This window comes from Macaca thibetana, chromosome 20 (assembly GCF_024542745.1).
Source record: "Macaca thibetana thibetana isolate TM-01 chromosome 20, ASM2454274v1, whole genome shotgun sequence".
NCBI lineage: Eukaryota > Metazoa > Chordata > Mammalia > Primates > Cercopithecidae > Macaca > Macaca thibetana.
Window position 1 is genome coordinate 35,044,705 of NC_065597.1, and position 21,258 is coordinate 35,065,962.

At 42.1% G+C, this 21,258-nt stretch overlaps 3 protein-coding genes across 9 annotated transcripts in view; 2 read left to right on the plus strand and 1 right to left on the minus strand.

Moving 5' to 3' along the window:
- LOC126943899 (metallothionein-1E-like) overlaps nucleotides 1-21,258 on the plus strand; it is a 374,938-nt gene that overhangs the window by 219,721 nt on the left and 133,959 nt on the right. The gene's annotated exons all lie outside the window — the stretch shown is intronic.
- Nucleotides 1-21,258, minus strand: part of NUP93 (nucleoporin 93) — a 113,511-nt gene that overhangs the window by 36,261 nt on the left and 55,992 nt on the right. For all 6 annotated transcript variants that reach the window (XM_050772897.1, XM_050772895.1, XM_050772898.1 and 3 more), the window contains 2 exons: nucleotides 10,313-10,375; nucleotides 3,361-3,489 (listed from right to left, as the gene is read on the minus strand). In XM_050772897.1, the coding sequence (XP_050628854.1) occupies nucleotides 3,361-3,489; nucleotides 10,313-10,375 (192 nt within the window). The remainder of the gene's footprint in view (nucleotides 1-3,360; nucleotides 3,490-10,312; nucleotides 10,376-21,258) is intronic.
- The window catches only part of LOC126943920 (metallothionein-2), a 170,442-nt gene that overhangs the window by 8,755 nt on the left and 140,429 nt on the right, over nucleotides 1-21,258 (plus strand). The gene's annotated exons all lie outside the window — the stretch shown is intronic.

Genomic DNA, 21,258 nt, shown 5'->3' on the forward strand with positions numbered 1-21,258 from the left:
TTCCCAACACAATGACTTTGGCATCTATTTATTTGGGGGCTAGTTTAATAAACAAAACCAAACCAAAAACCTTGGTGTTTAAATCAGGAACAAACCAGAAATAGATACCGGATGTGCAGTTACCCTTTGCCAACCTATGTATCTTTGACCTAGACCTCAGTAGAGTAAGAGTCCATAGGCCAACCGTCCTGAGTCTTACCAGGATATTATGTGTCTCTCTGAGCCTCAGTTTTCTTATCTCGATGTGCAAAAAGAATCTTAGCTACTCATGAAATAACTTGAGGGAAAAAAAAAAGATTTATCAGGAAGCACTGATATTACCTGAAAACATCTAGCACTATAATTTTTGTAACATAATTTTTGTAACATAATTTTAAATCTTCACCTCTAAATTACATGAAACTGCTTTTTAAAAGACAATAGGGAATGGCTATTATGGGTCAGGTGCTTTACATTATCACTATCTTCCCCAATAATCTCATTTCAATCAGTAAAGACCCTGAAGGTCTGCAGGGTTAATTAAATAACTTGGACAAAGCCTCAGAACTAGTCACCCTGAACTGGAAAAGCTAGGAAAAAGCCCAGGGCTGTCCTTCCTCAACACCTGGGTGGTAAATGTGTGGCAAGCCCTGGCTCCCTCTGGCACAAGGCAAAAATCACAGATAAAGTGAGACACTCTTTTTTGCTGCTCCTGGATGTAGCCTCAAAATCCCTCTCAGGAAAGATCTCTGGGATACATGAAGGGAAGAAAGAAAAAATGCAAAACAGAGCATGCAGTAGCTAATGTTTGTGTAAGAAGGAATGGGGATAAGCATATACAGTCTCATATACTTGTATAAAGACACTTTGCAAATTTACACAAGAAAGTACTAATAGTGACTACCTATGGGGAAGACAAAGGGAGAAGAGAATAGGGTATTTGGGGACAAGGTGCTTTAATATTTGAATCATACAACCACACTGCATATATATACATATTTATATTTTGAGATGGAGTCTCGCTTTGTCGTCAGGCTGGAGTGCAGTGGCGGGATCTCAGCTCACTGCAACCTCTGACTCCCCTGGTTCAAGCGATTCTCCTGCCTCAGCCTCCCGAGTACCTGGGATTACAGGCACATGCCACCATGCCCAGCTAATTGTTGTATTTTTAGTAGAGACCAGGTTTCACCATGTTGGCCAGGATGGCCTCGATTTCCTGACCTTGTGATCCGCCCTCCTTGGCCTCCCAAAATGCTGGGATTACAGGCGTGAACCACCACACCTGGCCACACTGCTTATATTTTTAAATTTTAAAAAGGGAAAAAAAATCTCAACTTAGCACTACTGCCAGTCAATTAACACTGGCAATTAAGAAAAGGGCTACTTAACATAACCATTCTAAAATATACTGTTTCAATATACCCCTAATACTTCAGCTAGCATGAAGTTAGCTACAGTCAAATGATTCACTCAACAAATATTTCCTGAGCATCTACAGTGTTCCAGGGACTCTTCCAGGCACTGGAGATAAAGGAATAAACAAAACAAAGATCCTTATCTTCAATAAGCTTACATTCTAATGGGAGAAAGAGACAATATAAAGACATAAAACATATACTATGGCACACAGAAGGATATGCCAAAAAGAAAAATACAGCAAGAGAAGGGGATATGCAAAGTGTTGAATAAGAAGGGGTTGATTTGGATTTCAGGGCCTTGGAAGGTCTGAGATGGCACTGCGTAAATATTTGAAGGAAGTGAGAGAGACTGCCATGCAGTCCTTTGGGGGAAGGGCATTCCTGGCAGAAGCAACAGGAAGCGCAGAGGACCAGAGGCAGAAGCAGGGCTACCAGGTTTGCTGAAGCAACCTGTAAGGAGCCCGTTCAGCTGGCGCAGCAAGAGCAATGGGAAAAGCAGCACAAGATGAGCTTGGAGAGGCAACAAGACTAGGTCTGTAGGGACCCACATGTCAAAGTGAAGACTTTGGTTTTCATTCTGTATGAGATGAGAGTCACTGAAGGGTTCTGAGCAGAGAAGTGACACAATCTAACCTGTCCTTTAAGTTGTGTTCTTGCTGCTGTGTTGAGACTGTAGCAGCGTGCAACAGCAAAAGCACAAAGACCAGAGTGGTCAGCAGCCTCTAAGATGGTCCCAATAACTCCCACCTCCTGGTAGTCAAGCCCTTGCATAATCCTCTCCCCTGGAGTGTAGGCTAGATTTAGTGACTTACTTCTGACCAACAGAGGTGGGATACTACTTTTAAGTTACAGAAAGATGATAGTTTCTGTCTTGGGGGCTCTTTAGCTCTCCCTCGGACCCCTTCCCTCTTGTTCTAGGGGAAGCAAGCTATCATGCTGTTGAGCAGCACAATATAGAGGCTCATTTGAAAAGAAAATGATGTCTGCAGCCAAGAGTCAGAGAGGACTTAAGGCTTGCCAACAGCCATATGAATGACCTTGCGAGTAGATGCCTCTTGCATCTAGCCTTGAAATGAGTGCAGCCTTGGCCAATACCCTGATTGCGCCTAGAGACCCTGAGCCAGAAATAACCACTTGTTTTCAACAAACCAGGTCTGGAGTAATCTGTTACAGGGCAATAACAACAAACAGTTAGGAGGCCAATTCAATAATCCAAGCAAGAGATGACAGTGATTTGTACCAGAGTGTTAAAAATGGAGGCAATGAGAAGTGGTTGGATTCTGGGTATATTTTAAGGCAGGGTTAACTGGATTTGTCAACATGTGAAAGAGACCGGGTGTGAAATGGGCAAGATGGAGAGGACAAAAGAGAGGCTGAGGTGTCTGATTTGAGCAAGTGAAAAACTGGAACTGCCATTTATAAAGATAGGGAACTCTGTGAGAAGAGAAGGAGGATAGGGAAGGAGTTGCTATCATGACTCAATTCTGGACATACTTAACCTGTGATGGCAACGAGACATACAAGCAGTGCCAAGAAGGCAACTAGATAAATTAATACTGGCTAGATAAATTAACTAGATAAATTAGCACTAAGGTTCAAGGCTGCAGGCGTAAATCTGAAACTCTTTGACATAGAGATGATAGGTATTTAAAGCCCCAAGCCCAGATGAAATCACAGGACAGTGACTGAGAGAGAAACTGAAGAGGTCAAGGACTGAGCCCTGGGACACTCAAACCTATAGAGGTCAGGGAATTTGACGAAAGCTCAGCAAAGGAGACTAAGTAGAAGCAGGCAGACATGTTGGAGGAAGTCCAGGCAAATGTGGCATTCTAAAAGCTAAGTGAAGAAAGTGTTTCAAGAGGAAGACAGTGATCCACTGTGCCAAAAATACTAGTCAAGTAGACAAGCATTCTTTGACTTCATGTTTTTATTAAGAGTAGTTTATCTTTTGCATTCAAGCTACCTCGCTTTCTTGAGTAAAGTCGAGGGCGTCTTCTCCTGACGCCAGCAGTGTGTGCAGAATTCGCTGTTTCACTTGCTCCCACTCGACCAACATTGACTCTCGATGGTACTCCTCAGCCATGCCGAAGGTCTGTCAGAAAGGAACAGAGAACAATGATCCTCAGGAAAAAAAACAAAAACAAAAAAACATGGTTTCTTTTAAGACCCAACAGAAACCTAAAGCCCTCCAGACCGACCACTTCTCCACAGGTAGAGAAAAAGCAATCTACTTTAAAAATTATCTTTAAAGAATTTACTGGCTGAGTGTGGTGGTTTACAACTGTAATCCCAGCATTTTGGGAAGCCAAGGCAGGCAGGTTGCTTGCGCTCAGGTGTTCGAGAGCAGCCTAGGCAACATGGCAAAACCCTCTCTACAAAAAATTAGCTGGGTACAGTGGTGTGCACCTATAGTCCCAGCTACTTGGGAGACTGAGGTGGGAGGATCACTTGAGCCCAGGAAGTCGAGGCTGCAGCGAGCTGTGATCGCAACATGCACTCCCTCCTGGGTGACAGAGCAAAACCCTGTCCCAAAACAAAACAAACTGCACTCCAACCTGGGCAACAGAGCAAGACCTTGTCTCCAAAGAAAAAATTAAATAAACTTGCTGACAACTGTTTGCAACATACCCTATTTCACTGAGTAGCTGGGATTACAGGTGCCCGCCACCATGCCTAGCTAATTTTTATATTTTTAGTAGAGACGGGGTTTCACCATGTTGGCCAGGCTGGTCTCAAACTCCTGACCTCAGGTGATCTGCCCACCTCGGCCTCCCAAAGTGATGGGATTACAGGTGTGAGCCACGGTGCCCAGCTCATATAAACCATTTTAAAGTGTCTAGTTCAGTGGTATTAAGTACATTCTCACTGTTGTGCAACCATCACCACCATCTCTTAGCTCCTGGCAACCACCACTCTACTTCCTGTTTTTGTGAATTTGACTACTCAAGGTACCTCACATAAATGGAATCATACAGTATTTGTCTTTTTGTGAGTGAAATGGGCCAGAGACAATCAGCATAATGTCCTTAAGAGTTGTAGCAAGTGTCAGAATTTCCTTTCTTTTTAAAGCTGAAAAATATTCCATTGTATGAATATACCATTTTCTTTATCCATTCATTCACTGATGGACACCCGAGTTGCTTCCACTTCTTGGCTTTTGTGAATAATACTATAAACGTGGGTATACAAATATCCCTGCTTTCAATTCTTCTGGGTATATACTCAGAAGTGGAACTGCATGGTAATTTTATTTTTAATTTTGTGAGGAACCTCCATACTATTTCCATAGAGGCTGTACCACTTCACATTCCTACCTGCAGTGCACAAGGTTTTCAATTTCTCTACATCCTCACCAACACTTAATAACGTTTTTTTCTGGCCACACAAGGTGGCTCCCTGTAATCCCTGCACTTTTGGAGGCCAAGGCAGGTAGATCACTTGAGGTCAGGAGTTCAAGACCACCCTGGTCAACATGGTGAAAACCTACTACTACTAAAAATACAAAAATCAGCTGGGTGTGGTGGTGCATGCCTGTAATCCCAGCTACTTGGGAGGCTGCGACATGAGAATCACTTGAACCCAGGAGGCAGAGGTTGCAGTGAGCTGTGATTGCACCACTGCACTCCAGCCTAGGCAACAGAGCAAGACTGTCACAGAAAACAAAAACATAAAAACCATATATATATATATATATATTTTTTTTCCCCCCCTGTTTTTGCTTGTAACCATCCTAAAGGGTGTAAAGTGGTATCTCACTGTGGTTTTATGTTCCCCTAATGACTAGTGATGTTGAGCATCTTTCCATGTGTTTACTAATATAAACATCTTTATATGAGCTCTGAAATTAGATCATATATCATAGCAGTAATTTTTCTTTGTAGCATATAAAATAATGATGGATTATAAAATCAATAGTATCTTACGATATAATAAACATCTAAGAAAAGGAAAAAAAAGTTTCTCCCAGTGTTTTATATTATTATTATTATACATTTTTTTTCTGTTGCCCAGGCTGGAGTGCAGTGGAACGATCTCAGCTCACTGCAAACCCCGCCTCCTGAGTTCATGCCATCTTCCCACCTCAGCCTCCCAAGTAGCTAGGATTACAAGCATGCACCACCACACCTGGCTAACTTTTGTATTAAGACTTTTAGTAGAGACAGGGTTTCACCATGTTGGCCAGGCTGGTCTCGAACTCCTGACCTCAAGTGATCCGACCACCTTGGCCTCCCAAAGTGCTGGGATGACAGGCGTGAACCACTGCACTCGGCCCCAGTGATTTTATTTTATTTTTTAAAGAAACACTAATATTTTCATAGAAGGAAGTAAACCAGCAAAAGAAAAATAGCCTTCTGGGATTAAACTGCCTACCAGTCTACTCAAAGTTACTGAAAAGCCACTGTCTACTAGTAGTTGCAGGTAGCTGCCAAAATAAAAGCATTCAGAAGGTAAAGAAAAAAGAAAGGAAATCCGGGGAGGGGGCAGGAGAGAGAATAAGGAAGATGACAAAAAAAAAAAAATCTGAGAATTAAAATAACACAGATATATTGAATTATGACCATTCTTAGCCTATTATTCTTCAACTGGCAGACCAGGTTTCCCATCAGCTTAAGCCTTTTCAAAAAGCCATTTCATTTACATTCAGATTGGCATCTAATTAGGCAACAATAAGGGAATGAGTATTAGCAATGCCTGCTTTATTATTGGCAACCCAGATAATTTATACTGATAATATTGATATGCATGAGCTTTGGGGAACTGTTAGAAAAATCACATACATATACTCTTCCTACAATTGGGATGTTTCGAATTAGACCAATATTTATTAAAATGTGAAAAAAGGACATCAGACATACACACACACAGACATATGATTAGGAAGAAGGCTGGTGCATTGTTGGACCCTTTTCTAATACATATTCTGCAGACACAGGAGAAACGATAATCACAAACTTTAAAAACAGTCTTCCAACTGGTTTTTTTCTTTTCACTGAGAGTCAGGCAGAATGGACCATTCCAGTCAGCTAGCCTGAGCTGAAAAATACCCAGAGAAAAACCTTTGCTTCTTGCTCACACCAGTAAACTTAAACATGAAAGTTATGCATTTTAAATGAAGAGAAGTATGATGGAACATAAAGGTGGGGTGGAGGGGAAGAGATAATTTTCTTAGAAGTTGTCCAGAAAGAATAGACAAGTGTGAGCCACAATTTTGTCTAAAACTTTCCCACATAGTGGTCAAACCAACTGCCTCCTCAGCCTCTAGCCTCTCCCAGCAAGGTCAAATGGAGGACCAGGTGGCAAGAGGATCAGGTAGGGTAGAAGGAGGCAGGGGAAGGTTGATACATTATACAGCCTACCGAGCTGCAACACGAAGTGAGCGCACCACAAAGTGTACTAAGTCTTTTTCTTAAGGACAAGACCTCTGGCCAACAGTGGCAGAGTAGCAAAGGCAATTAAAGAAAACAGACAATGTACCACCCACAGAACCTGCTGAAGAGGACAGTGGAGACAGACTTTCAGCATCAGGTAAGGGTCAGAATGACGACAGTAGGAATTAACCATTCCCTGTTAATTGGGCTGCCTGCCTGTGTGCCAAGAACTCCTGCTTAGTACTTTGAAAGTGCTTTGAACACTATCAGCTTTCTGGGTTCAAATCCTCAGATGTATCTGAAAGTATGCCAGGCTACTCATTTAGAAACACCCTCATAACCTGAATGAACACTGCTGTAGTTCTATTTACCATTAGTGTGATAAGGAGTTTCAAATAAAAATAAATGCCCCAGGCAGGCAAATTGCTTGAGGTCAGGAGTTTGAGACCAGCCTGGCCAACGAGGTGAAACCCCATCTCTACTAAAAATGCAAAAATTAGCTGGGCGTGGTGGCTGATGCCTGTAATCCCAGCTAACTCAGGAGGCTGAGGCAGGAGAATCACTTGAACCCTGGAGATGGAGGTTGCAGTGAGCCGAGATCACACCATTACACTCCAGCCTGGGTGACAGAGCAAGGCCCTGTCTCAAAAAATAAATAAATGATCCAATACCAAAATTCTCTTCCCTTAATTGCATCACCCCCAGCTTATCTTAATTACATTAGAGGTAATGGAACATTCAATCTGTGGGTTAATCAGGGATGATTAGTCACCCATCTGTCCCATTCCAACCTATTCTGTTTATATCCACATCTGAACCACTGAACTAAAGTGCAAAGAAGAATGCTAACTAGAGGAAGCATTGCTAACTAATGCTAACTAATGAGACAGAATCAACAGAACTGCTCAACTAACAACTAAGAGAGGAGGAGGGCAGTGAGAGTCTAAGGTGAGGTGGGAAACAGTGTTAAGAAGAAACTCAAAGGAAAAGAAAAAGGATAAACTGGAAGAGTACGGAGAAATCTAAAAATTAAAAGGAAGGCAAAAACAAACCACAAAAAATGACAAAACAGTGGAGAAACTATTATAAATTAAATCTGAATCTTTCAAGTTACTATGTGTGGAAAATATTTCTCTTTGAACACAAGAAAAAAAGCATGGAAAGAACTGGGCAGCTGAATTAAGAGCAGGTGGGGAGCATTTGAACCCCATTTTCATAAAGGGAAGAGGGCAATATGCTTTGACTTCACACCCGTTTATTACTGCACTGTTGCTGGCTTTTAGAAACACTGCATATGTTCTGATAATGTTGTTCCGTTTTTGCTGGGATGTGCCAAATGGGGAAAGACAGGACACACTTGTGGTTTTGTAGCTTGTTTTCTTGGCATTTCAGCAGGACACTGGCAAGTTATTCAAACATAGAACAGTCACAAAAATACCAGAAAGTTGCTCACTTTTTGTGTGAAAATGATTCTTGCTCAGTGGCAGTTTCCTGGTGTCCAGACAGGTCAAAGGTCTCCCCCTAGGCTGGCTCCCAACACTGGAATGCCTCCCTCACAAACACATATGCACACATTTTGCACTGTGGTATGTCACCTAAATGTTTTGGCTGGCTGCAAATTTAGTCTCAGTATGGCACAATGTTCAGAGACTGCCAATTCCAGAAACACATTCTGCGGGGTAAATGGACTAATGAAGCTTGGTAGCATTCAACAATCCTAATTTAATTTCATTGGTCCTTTACAGCAGGAGAATCAATGTTGGTAACTCACTTAATGTGTGAACCAAAAGAAAACCCTTTTAAAAATATTTTCAGATCTGAATCAAGTGAATTTCTCTCTATCTGTGACTAAGTACTATCACCAACAATATAATTAATGAAATTTTGGGAATTTTATTTATTTTTTTGAGACAGAGTCTCGCTCTGTCGCCCTGGCTGGAATGCAGTGGTGCGATCTCAGTGCACTGCAACCTTTGCCTCCCAGGTTCAAGCGATTCTCCTGCCTCAGCCCCTTGAGTAGCTGGGACTAAAGGTGTGCACCACCACACCTGGCTAATTTTTGTATTTTTAGTAGAGACAGGGTTTTGCCATGTTGGCTGGGCTGGTCTCGAACTCCTGACCTCAAGTGATCCACCTGCCTTGTCCTTCCAAATTGCTGGGATTACAGGCATGAGCCACTGCACATGATGGGAATTTTATTTTGATAATGAAACATATCAGTCATTTAAATAACGAGCCCTATTTCACCTCAGTACTACTGAGACATGTTCACCTTCACAGAATATTTTAATAAAGCACACTGAGAAGCAACACTTTTTTCACTTTATTATTTTTGAACTACACAACTAATGAATAAATTTCATTGGATATAAGAACTAAATAAGTAAACAGCAAAACAGAGGTCTCACTTCAAGCCTACTCCCTTTGCAGAAAGGGCTACTGCTAGCTGATGGAATGTACCCTGCCAGCCTCCTTCCTGGGGAAAGCTGCACTTCTATAACCAATTCCACAGGACAACTAGCCTTTCTTCTCTCTCACCATAAGGCCCCAAGGGCCCAAAAATCTCTTTCACTATAATGGGATGTTATAGAAAGATTTTGATATTTGGATCTTTGTCAGAAATAAACGGAGATAACTCACATGTTAAACAATCTTTGAGTATCTTGCACGACTGCTTGTTGCAGAATATTGTTGCACATATAATGGCTGCTCTTAGGTGAACTTATTTACCATCTTTTCAAGCATGGAGCTAGTTTTATGTGTGTGTGTGTGTGTGTGTGTGTGTGTGTGTGTGTGTTTGAACTTGGAGAAATTGTTAATATAAAAGGTGGTCCACTCAATACTGTGTAATAAAAGGAAAATAAGTTGAAGGAAACTGTCAGCGATCACAGCTGCTTTTCTGAACTGCTGATTCAGTAGAAACCACAATACCATTTATACAATAACAATGAAACCAATAATTTTCTGGTCTTTCCATTTTAAGATTAATAGTTAATTGTCCAGTCCAGTGTCTCAGATGCATTGCAGTCACTAAATACATACAGAGTTATAAAGCATGGTATTCTTCTCAAAAAATGGTTCCTGTAGAACTCTCTCTGTAGGAGAGAACTGGGCATGTGAGAGATTCCAGCTTCCAGATCCTACACTACACTCCCCTAGTATATACTGCTGCCCCCATCTGGTTTTTTTTTTTTTTTTTTTTTTTTTTTTTTTGAGACAGGATCTCACTCCTCATTCTGTCCCCCAGGACGGAGTGCAGTGGTACAACTTGGCTCACTGCAGCCTCTACCTCCCAGGTTCAAGCAACCCTCCCATAGCCACCGGAGTAGCTGCAACCACAGACGTGTGCCACCATGCTTAGCTAATTTTTTGCATTTTTTGTAAAGATGGGGTCTCACTATGTTGCCTAGGCTGATCTTGAATTCCTGGGCTCAAGCGAACCTCCTACATCCGCCTCCCAAAGTGTTAGGATTACAGGTGTGAGCCACCACGCCCAACCCTCTTGCCCTCATCTGTATACATCTACATTTTGGTTAATTTTCTTACCCTCTTCCGGGACTCTTCAATGGCAGACAGCAGGGCATTGTCCTTCTCATTCTTCAGAAAGCCCTACAAATGGGGGAAAAATTAACACAACTTAAAACTAACTTTCAAAAAATCAAAAGTATACTGAGAGACAAACGATAACCATAATGGTATCTAGTACGCTACCTACCTCCACCTCACAAAACTCTCCCAATTTGAAAACATCAAAATAGATGACTTTTACAGATGTTTCTTTGTTTATTCCATTCTGGGAGCACATGATGATTGTTAGAAAGTAAAGTTCCCATGAAACAATAGTGTGGGGTTCTATATCCTGTAAACATGTAAAAAGTGGAAAATCAAGACTGTCCTTCAAAATTCCTAAATGGCTCATATTGCAGATACAGCCTTGGTGATGGAGCTAGTCACAGTTCCTCTAACTGTTCCTTAGTCTATATTTCTCTGTTGGTTTATATTAATTTCTTTCTAACATTGAGGACATCATCATCGCCCATTTGTCTGTGTGCTTTTCGCTTGTTGGCCAACGTCTGGAAAATTCTAAAAATCCTTTCTTTACACATTTCTTCCAGGGTTTTGCCATGTGCTCTGTCTGTTTCAGGTCTGCTCCACTGCTCGTTTAATATAGGTAGGGTGAAAAGACAGCCTACAAGTCTAGTTTAATATAAACAGGTTAAATGCCTGCAAAATGCAACTACACAGTAACACAATGGCCAAAAGGATAGGCTTTGAAATTTGGCAGTTTCAAATCCTAGTGTCTCCATTTACTACTAGTAGCAGGACTTTAGCCAGGTCACCCAAACTCCCTAAACCTCAGCTTACTTGTTTGTAAAAAAATAAGATAATGTAATCAAGTTATTGACCCAAGGCTCAATATATGTAGCTCTATTATTAGAATCGATTAGATTTAGATCTGTTGGTGACTTCTATTAACGAAAGAGATGCCCAGGATGATCTCTTTGCTGCTGTTCATTGTCCTTATTTGCTTCAGCCGAGATCCAATAGGAAAAGGGCTGAGACACTATTCTGACAGCCACAGTTGCAGACAGACAGATATATACACTGCACTTCCCTGCCAACACCTTGCTCTTCATACAAGGGGGCAGTTTCTTTTCCATAGCTTGGGCTGGTTGGGGGCTGAGTAGGAACAAGGAAGATGACCCATCAATTGACATGTAGAGATCAAAGTCTTAGTTGTAATATGAAGAACTCAAGTTACCTTACAAATCAGATCTACCTACACTCCAATGCAAGGTACAAGCATGCCACTACTGGTGCATTTATACATGTCTAAAATCGCTCTGTCACCCAGGCTGGAGTGCAGTGGCACAATCTCGGCTCACTGTAAACTGCCTCCTAAATTCAAGTGATCCTCCTGCTCAGTCTCTCAAGTAGCTGGGATTACAAGCGTGCACCACCACACCCGGCTAGTTTTTGTATTTTTAGTACAGACAGGGTTTCACCATGTTGGCCATGATGAGGTCAACGTGTTGGCTCGACTGCAAGTGATCTGCCTCCCAAAGTGCTTGGATTACTGGCGTAAGCCACTGCACCCAGCCTTGTGTTTTTGCTTTTTTTTTTTTTTTTTTTTTGAGACGGAGTCTCGCTCTGTTGCCAGGCTGTAGTGCAGTGGCGTCATCTCGGCTCACTGCAACTTCTGCCTCCTGGGATCAAGCGATTCTCTGGCCTCAGCCTCCCAAGTAGCTGGGACTACAGGCGCATGTCACCATGCCCAGCTAATTTTTGTATTCTTAGTAGAGACGGGATTTCACCATTTTGGCCAGGATGATCTCAATCTCTTGAACTCGTGATCCACCCGCCTTGGCTTCCCAAAGTGCTAGGATTACAGGTGTGAGCCACTGTGCCCAGCTCTGTTTTTGCTTTTTAAAGAAACTTTGGGAAAACGTAATACAAAGAAGAATTTGGCAAAAGCTTTTAAAATGACAAGCTAAATTAAAACACCATCATTTTCTTGCATTGGAAACTTACTGTTACGGTTAGTTTTTGATCATTGTAATTTAACAACTGTAATGTTTTAGTATACAGTCATGCATCACTTAATAACAGGGATACATTCTGAGAAAGCCTCCTACTAGGTGATTTCATCGTTGTATGAACATCATAGAATATACTTACATAAACCTAGATGGTATAGCCTACTACACCAAGCTACATATGGTATAACTTGTTGCTCCCAGGCTACCAACCTGTACAGCACGTTACTGTACTGAATACTACAGGCAATTGTAACATAATGGTAAGTGTTTGTGTATCTAATTATAGAAAAGGTACAACAAAAATATGGTATTGTAATCTTATGGGATCACTGTTGTATATTTGGGTCTGTTCTTGACCAAAACATCATTATGTGGCACTTCAGTGTATTCTGTTTAGTCTTTTTAAGAAGGTGGGGGAGGTAGGTTCGGAGGCAGGATAATACTGGGGATGTACATTTAAATAAAACATTACTAATTATAGATTTCCCAAATTCCTTACATATTGGCCTAAGTCTCCCCAACACGTGCTGTCACACCCCAAAACCTGGGCAGTGCACTGGGATGGACAGGGACAATGACCAGGAGCCCAGGAAATAGTTCCCTCTTAAAGACTCCATGGCCAAGCGTGGTGGCTCACGCCTGTAATCTCAGCACTTTGGGAGTCCAAGGTGGGTGGATCACTTGAGGTCAAGAGTTCGAGACCATCCTGGCCAACATGGTGAAACCCTGTCTCTACTAAAACTACAAAAATGAGCCAGCCGTGGTGGCAGGCACCTATAATCCCAGCTACTTGGGAGGCTAAGGCAGGAGAATCGCTTGAACCAGGGAGGCAGAGGTTGCAGTGAGCTGAGATCGCACCACTGCACTTTAGCCTGGGTAACAGAGACTCCATCTCAAAAAATAAAAATAAAAATAAAAATAAGACTCCTCCAGCATAGCCTCTCAGGCAGCTCTGAGGACACAACACGAAGACTCTCTAAATACATATACTGATAACTGGGGTGGAATGGGGAATGGCATCGGTCATTTGCCTAATAATGTAATGACATCAATAAACCAGAGCACATGAAGCTAGGAACCCACATGGTCCATTCAGAAGGGTGCGGCAGCTTGACACCACCTACCTGCTTTTGGCCATCACAGGGGACCCAGACATAAAACAATGGCAGATTTTAATGGGCCTTGTTTGTACCTTTCATAGCAAATGATTATGTCAAGTCAACAAACCTTTAGTATAAATACATTTTCAATAGTGGTCTCCAATGTGGCTAAAGCTAAAGGCTTTAGTGTCACAGTTCATAAACAAAGCTGTGAAACTATTATCAATGACTAATGCTCCCAAACAATGAATAGTCATGAATTGTGCTCTGTGGCACCTTTTTGTGGCTGCCTGCCTCTATGCTGCTGACTGTCCAAACAAGCTACGCTTGGGAGTAGTGGGGGAGGGGAGGGGATTACCACTGCCTCACAAAGCCTGGTCTAATATTTTCTTTTTGGTTATGGGGAGGGGAGGGACCTGGGTTAAGTCTGATGTTCTGTCACATTCCTTCTCTGGGCTTCCTCTGTTCTTTCCAGTCAATGAGTAGCCCATCCCATTCTTTTAATGGCACCCATGTTCATATCTCTCTCTCTCTCACACACACACACACACACACACTCTCACACACTTACAACACAAATGCAAAGCAATGACCAGACGCATTTGTTGAAAAGCAAAATAATATTCTGCAAGAAATGCAATTCCCAAATTTCTGAGAAATAAAATTTCAAGTAAGAATGAAACAGAAGAAAAAAAGACATTATTGCTTTGGGATAGATTACTCCAGTCTTTAAAATATTTACTATAAAGCTACATTTTACAACTCTCGATAAATGAAGCATGTGTGTGAGTCAAACCTCACCCACATATAAACAAAGACCATTAACCATTACATACTTCAAAAACTGGACTCTAAGCACAAACTGAGCTCACAAAATAGATTTTGAATTTTAATTTTTCATCCTTTCTAAAATGAAGTGCTAAATAGGTTATACATCATATTTTATTTTAAAAAAACACACTAGTGGTCTGTCTTTTCAAAACAATTTTTTAAGTAACATATATACATATATATATTTATTTATTTATTTATTTATTTTTATTTACTTATTTTTTTGAGACGGAGTCTCGTTCTGCCGCACAGGCTAGAGTGCAGTGGCGCGATCTCGGCTCACTGCACCTCCGCCTCCCGGGTTCAAGTCATTCCTCTGCCTCAGCCTCCCGAGTAGCTGGGACTATGGGCATGTGCCATCACGCCCAACTAATTTTTGTATTTTTAGTAGAGACAGGGTGTCACCATATTGGTCAGGCTGGTCGTGAACTCCTAACCTCATGATCTGCCCACCTCAGCCTCCCAAAGTATAAAACAGTAACTTATACACCAGAATACTGCTAGGATCTGTGTGCCATCTAGTGGCAGTTAGTTTCTTTCAAAGAACCCACAACTCAAGGAGAAGTAACAGCCCACTGGAATTAAAGAACTAAAAAGTTAGGCAGAACCACACCTGCCTCAGTCCAGGTGCCCCACAGATCTCCTGACTTCCCTTTCCTACCCACGTGTTTCCTTTCCCTCCAAACTCCTCCTCCTGTGAGACGCCTCTCATGCCTCACCCAGGAGATGTACGTGTATAGCTGATGGGAAAATGAGTTCTCTGGAGAAGGGAGCTGGAACTTGAAGGATGAACTGGCTCCCTGCCACCAAGATGCCCCCTGGGCACAGAAAAGGCCCAACAATTCACCTCCTGCTGGTAGATGCCAGCATCTAATGATGACCCTCAGAGCTCCCCATCACTGCTATCCCTTCATTCCCATCAACAAGCACTTATAATTGCTCACAGTCCCCCATCTGATCCTTCTGCTGTGGGTCAGCTCAATAAAGAACACCCCCAAAAACATCTGCAGGCCAGCTAGGTAAACTAACTCCTCCTGACTTCCCCATCTGTGTACTGCTCCTCACTGCCAGTGTGCTGAAACAGACCCTTGCCTAACTGGCTCCTCAAATGTGTTTTGGTTTTCAGCTTTCTGTAACACATAATAGCCACCATTCAGGAAGCAATTAAGGGCCAGACACTGCTCCAGACAATTCAAAGACATTACTGCTAATCCTTTAACAATATGAAAGAACAGACATGATCACCCCACTCTCCCCTACCTCGCCCCGCCCCCGCCTCATTTTACAGGTAAGAAGCTGAGATTTTCACATTTAACTAACTTGAGCAAGAATTCCCGACCAGGAAGAGGCAGAGGCAACATTCAAACATAGTTCCGACTCTCAAGACCCACTATTTCTGAGATACTTATGGAAGGGTAAACCTCTAAACAGCAAAAATAAAGAAAAAATTTCTTTCTCTAAAAGGATGGAACCCAGGAGGAGAGTAAAATTTCCTTAAATCTGTTTTAATCATCAGGTTCCCCTTTACAAACAATAAAGTTGAGGCTCAGAGAATACTTATGGCGTACTAAAAATAGCTAACACTTAAATGGTGATTATGTTGTGCCAGGTATAAGCGTGTTACACACATCTGGTTCTAGCCCTCATTTTTAACCCAAAGCTCTCAATACTACTTAACTGGATCATACTTTGAAGTATATCCTTAACAGAGGTTTAAAAGTTGAGTGAGCTGTACCAAATGGTTTCTTAAGCTTCTACCAATTTAAAAGCACTGTGGGGTTCTATGTCCAGATGACCCAGTTCATATGTAGCCAAGTTCAGACTCAGAACCCAAATTTTGTGACCCATTGTTTTCCCTTTTCCACTCTCCATGCCATCTCTCATCACAGCAAATCAAGGTGAGATAAACTGGCATTTTATGCTTGCACATTTATTCCTCCCCCCACCCCCCACCCCATACATTACATAGGAAAGAAATGAAACAAGAAATGTCAAGTTTTTGGCATTCCTCTAGAACAGCGGTTTTCAAAATATGACTCAACACTCACAACTGGGTCATGAAATCAACCAGTTTTTTGTTTTTTTTTTTGTTTTTTAAGAGATGGGGTCTCATCCTGTTGCCTAGGCTAGAGACAAGTGGCACAATCACAGCTCACTGTAGCCTCAAACTCTTGTGCTCAAGTGATCCTCCCACCTCAGTCTCCAGAGTAGCTGGGATTATACGTTCTTGCCACATCTGGCCCAAACAGCATTTTTTAATAAAACAAATGCAACAGAGATGTGGTATGGGTACTGTTCTGTGAAACTTTTGTTTCAACTATATATATGTAATTGTGTGTGTATGAGTCACAGTCTAAAAGCTTGAACTCATTGCTTTAGAGGTCAACACCATAGTATTCCAAAATAGTGCTACTATTATTGCTGTGGAACAATAAATGCCACACATCTGCCCAAGCAGTATCTCCAGTCATGTGTTCCATCTTTGACAGAGAAAGTGCTTGGCTGCCTTGCAACGTATCCTGGCAAAGAACAACCCAGAATGTAACATCTGGTTAACTTGATTCTCCTAAGGAACATGTAGTCACATCTCAAGGACCTGGCAGCCAAGGTGGCTCTTAAATGGCTCAGGTCAAGAAAGGCATGAAACTGCCTTATTTTTACCTATCATGCAGACTCTTGGTTTCAGAATACACATGGTAGCTAATTCCTACTGTAGAAAAAGGCAGCGAGAAAAGGATGTTTGTTTTTGCCAAATGGCCAAATTCTCTTGGCTTATTTGTTCTCAAAAGTGAAAACTACAATAAATAAGAGTCTTTGTGGAAAAAAAAAAAATTTTCAGTATCCACCTTATCCAGGAAAGTCAGATGGCAAAAAAGTGCTCACACTGGTTCTTTCACAGTTCTGTCCTTCCCACCTATAGCAGATAAGTGATTGGACAGTTGGACAGTTATATAAAGTCTGAATTGATGAACATACAAATTTCCTGTTAAAATAAATAAACAAGAATCTAATTTGGGCTTACAAAGCAATAGTCATGTTTTCATGGCCTTCAAAACCCAAGAGACTATCTCATGTTTCTTTCCATTAAACAGACCAACCAGCAATCCACCATATCAAAATGTAAAAGTGAGGCATCTACTGCAGGCTGGACATTTACCAGAAGGTATCTGGTATGACACAAAAATAGATGCCGGGTGCTACAAAAATGAGGTATCATCTCTCATTTTAATATGTACAATACATACAAATTAATAGGAAATTGTAGCCAACATTCCAAATCAAAATAACATCAACACAAAATGAGCAGTGACATCAGGAACGGTCATTGTTGCTGACAAACCATTGCTAAGACACAAGCAACAGCTAGAAAGCAATGAAAGAGTAAAGAAAATATAATAAAGCAGTTAATCAATAAAGGATCTGCTTGAAGATAAAGAATTGCAATAAGTATTAGAATACTATTAAGTATTCAGTTAGTACTAAAGTTAGTACTTTAGTTAGTGCAATGGAGAAGTATCCACATTCTAAGAAGACAGAAGTATAAGTTGTACCATTACTTTGCTTCAGCTCATTCTAAGTAAAATAATTACTCCCTGAACCTCTCCCAAACCTTCTTGCCAATTTCTGAACAAATGAATGACCTCTTCTAAAAACTTCTCTTGGATAAAATTAGTACAAAGGTAAAAAAACTACTTATGGAGAAAATGAGGAAGGATGAAGTAAGATACTGTTTTCAGATGAGCACAACAGAAATCCTGCCAGTACCTGGAGAGCCTCTGGGCTTATCAGATGGTGTGGACTTGCTTTTCATTAGCTCCCTTTTGTGGTGCCCACACGGAGAGCGCCTCAAGGATTTTTTCAAGTGCAAAGAGATGTTCATTACTGATAAAGCCCAGAAAATGAACAGAGAAATTTTTAAATTTGAGCAGTTTCAAGATTTGGGTGAACTTCCATAAGGGTTTATAGCATGTTTGGTTATTTTATTAGACCACTATTACTGCAATAAAATAAGAATACATAAAATGTCAGCTTACAAGGCCCATGAGAGACTGAATTTCCTTCTGCAAGGAATATAGACTGAATAGCAAGTCCGGGCTTTCTTCTCCAACTCAGATATTTAAAGTTCCACTGACTGTTTTTTGTTTTGTTTTGACATGGAGTTTTGCTCTTGTTGCCCAGGCTGGAGTGCAATGGCACCATCTCAGCTCACTGCAACTTCTGCCTCCCGGATTCAAGCAATTCTCCTGCCTCAGCCTCCTGAGTAGCTGGGATTACAGGTGCATGCCACCATGCCCAGCTAATTTTTTGTATTTTTAGTAGAGACGGGGTTTCATCATGTTGGCCATGCTGGTCTCGAACTCCTGACCTTAGGTGATCCACCTGCCTCGGCCTCCCAAAGTGCAGGGATTAGAGGCGTGAGCCACCGCACCTGGCCCCACTGCTTGTTTTCTACAAAAATTTTAATACTTTGAATTGTTCGTTCACAGAGTGCATATATAACTTCAAAAATAACCCTGCAGAAAGCAGTGCTAAGCGGGCAGAGCTGACATTCGCCAACTGTAATATGTTTTTAATGCTGTTATATGATTTCTTGCTGTGCATTTATGCAAAAGCCTAGCTGCTCTCATTCAGCAGGTGGCAGCAGACGCTGTAAGAGTGGCTGTGGAGTTCCACCATTTGCCAGCTCAGCAGATCCATCACTGCTGCAGGCAGCTCTGGAGCCACAGGTGGCAGACCTTGGCGATATAACATGGCACTGTGCGGGCACCAGGCCATCTGTCACTGTCAGACTGCTGGGTTCCATTTTGTACATGATTTCTGCTATTGGGCTAAAAAAATGTCCACACAATTATGTGATGGATTTGTGTCCATTAAGGCAAAACAAATTACTTGCCCCCATGATTTAAATTGGTTTTCAGAATGGTCTATAAATTCTCACAGGTTAAAGAGAATTGAATGTGCATAAGGTGATTCAAAACCTGACAACACATGGCACTGGGCAGTGTTTCCTCCTGGACCAGAAAGGGCTTTACAGGCAGCACTTCAGCCCAAGTGTGCTGGCATGCTTGGTCCCTTCAAGGGCATGCCATTATAGCTGTGATATAATTCCATCTGCACCTTTGCCTTCTGGGAAAGCCACAGGCCTCAGAGACACTAATGTAAGTCTATCCAAATGCCTTTCACAGACCCTACCTACTACCACCCCTCCACCTCCCAAAAAAAGGGAAAAAAAAAATTATCATGCAACAAAAACCCAACTTCAAAGATTTCAGCATTGGGTAAAATAAATAAATAAATAAGAGGTGGGACTCACCATGACCCAGAGGGGAAAGCTACAGGGAAAGTCATCTGCAATAATGGGGACATGCCATTCCAGTGGTGGGGTACTGAGGAGACCAGAGATGCATGACACATCTCCCTTGTCAACACAATGTAGGCACATGAGTACTAGATGGCTCTTCTGATACCTATACCACAGTATCAAGCTGGGGCTGCTTAGCACATCTGTTGCTGCACTTGGGGAGGAAGGCCAAGGTTAAGGGCATTCCTATGATGGTCATTTAAATCTCAGGGCTACTGCTGCAAAGCTAGTTCTGCCCCTTTTAGGGGCCCTGCGGCATTTCTGTTATTTGCTACTTCTCTCTCTGGTCATCCCAGGAAGAAAAGCAGTCCTTCCAGCTCAGTTACTAAAGGGCTCTGAGACTCTGTATGGAGTGGAAACAAGTTAAGGGCATAACATAAATGAATAAAATGATAAATCATGGCTACCCAGGCACCAATGGGAGAAAAAAATGCTTCTCAGCAAAACCTCCTTCTTCTCCCAAATCCAGCAAAGCCCTATGCTACCCTTTTAGGGTTGTAGAAGCAACTTTCCTTTGGAGGTTACAAGAGGGATAGGGAGAGGAATTGACTTGCTCTGTACCGCTACTTTACCACCTCCAGAAAATCGGGCCAGAGCCCGTGCGTGTCCTAGTGAGAAGGGCCGTGATGCAGCAGGATGTGCCAGGCTGTGGTGGTAGGGCCTCTGCTGGCCATCCTCTCTCTCCTCTCCTGGGAGGGTAGGGGAAACAGGAGTGACAGAAGTCCAGTGGGGGGAGGGAGAGCAGCCAGCCAACTGCTCTCAGACTGCTGAGGTAACCCCAGGAGAGAAAGCAGGGGTAACTGTGAGCATTATATCCCCTTCCCACAACCACTCCAAAAAGGCTAGGGCTAAACTTTGGAGACACAAGAAAAGAGAGGATTTGGAGGAGAAAATGGTTCAATCTAGCTTCGCAAATGGAATATTAACAGTGTGTCACAGTATGTCTGGCTTTAAAAAGCAGCAGCAGAGCCCTCTCCTCACCCAAGGTATAAATAGATCTAAAAAATATTAATCTCATAGTCACGCTAAGGTGATGGGCAAGGTAAGGAAGATACATTCAGGGATGATAAAAAATGTTTCAATATGTCTTTAGGGAACTGATATCTACCTTTGAAATGGATTAATCCACATCCAAAGGACTCTGGATGCTAAAACCGCACTGCAGTATAAAACGGGAATGCATCAATAATGGCCTTTATCCTGACCAGCATTCCTTCCCACAGCTCCTGAAACCTACCCTACAAGAACCCACTAAAGCAATCCTGTACTATTAAAAGCACACACACAGATCCCCAGCTTTGTCATATCTAGTGTTTTTTTCCCTTTGGAAAAAAGAAACAAAATCAAGATTTGGGGGCCATGAGCAGGAAAGAATAGCAGAGGGTGTGTCTCGCAGTCAGTCAGGTGGGAGCTGAGCAGCTTTGCCAGGCTGGTTTCTACAGCGCTCAGGATTAAGCCTTGAGTTCTACTTTGCAAGCACAAGGAGCGCTGTTAGGACAATGTTGGGGAACCAAGTCTCACATTTTCCTGCTGGTACACGGTGTCAGTCATTTACACTGCAGTTGAAAATCACAGCTCCTCCTGCTATGCAGCAATGCTTATGCTGATGGGATTGGAGCACCAATCATCACAGATCTGTCACAGAAAAGGGAGCTCTGG